At 71.7% G+C, this 792-nt stretch overlaps 1 protein-coding gene across 1 annotated transcript in view; it reads left to right on the top strand.

Annotated features, from left to right (window-relative positions):
• Positions 1-792, top strand: part of CHLNCDRAFT_139161 (hypothetical protein) — a gene marked incomplete at both ends in the record, with an annotated part of 3,526 nt that overhangs the window by 2,170 nt on the left and 564 nt on the right. The window contains 2 exons of the mRNA XM_005844297.1: positions 243-308; positions 592-675. Coding sequence (XP_005844359.1) covers positions 243-308; positions 592-675 — 150 coding nt within the window. The remainder of the gene's footprint in view (positions 1-242; positions 309-591; positions 676-792) is intronic.

Below are 792 nucleotides of genomic sequence, written 5' to 3' on the forward strand. Positions count from 1 at the left end.
AGAGTTGCATGGGAGCTGCGTGTGTTGTGTGTGGGGGGATGTTGGGGGGAGGCTGGCGGGGCCGCCTGGGCGGTGCTGCCGCTGCTTGCGTGCAGCCGGGCAGGCGTGGGGTTGGGAGGGCAGGGGGTCGGGAAGGGGGGTGGGCCGGGCCATGGCGGGGCCCTGCTGCAGCCTGCCCACACCACCTGCCAATAACCTGTTGACCTACACACACACACACACACACACATGCGTGGGTGCAGGACGTGCTGGTCATGAGCGCCGCCTACGGATCCTACATGGCATCCTCCTCCAACCTGCGGTACCAGGTGCGCCCCGCCCCCACCCCACCTCTCCCTGGCTGCCTTGTCAGGGCGCGGGGCGCCAGCCGGCCGCGCCGCCGCCCTGCTTGCCTGCCCCTGTGCTTGGCCGCCGGCGTGGTTGGCTGCTGAGAGAGTGAGGGACAGGGCTGCGGGCTGGCCGCTGCGCTGGCTGTTGCGGCTGTTGCCGGCTGGCTGGCTGTTGCTGGCTGCTGTGCTGGCTGGCAGCCGCCACGCATACGAGGCCCACCCACGCGCACACACGCGTGCTTTCCTCCTCCCCTCCCCCCAGATCCTGGCCGGCCTGGTGGAGGAGCGAGGCATCGAGGTGCTGTTCAAGTCCAGCCCCGCCGCCTGCGCCGTCTCCTCCTTTGTCGTGCGCACCGCCAACACCTTCCTGGGGTCGTGAGTGGCGCCGCCTGGCCCCCGCCCGCCTGACGCCTGCCCGCCTGCCCCCGACGCTGCCCTGACCCACACCCCCCTGGCCGCCACG

This window comes from Chlorella variabilis, assembly GCF_000147415.1.
Source record: "Chlorella variabilis unplaced genomic scaffold CHLNCscaffold_23, whole genome shotgun sequence".
NCBI lineage: Eukaryota > Viridiplantae > Chlorophyta > Trebouxiophyceae > Chlorellales > Chlorellaceae > Chlorella > Chlorella variabilis.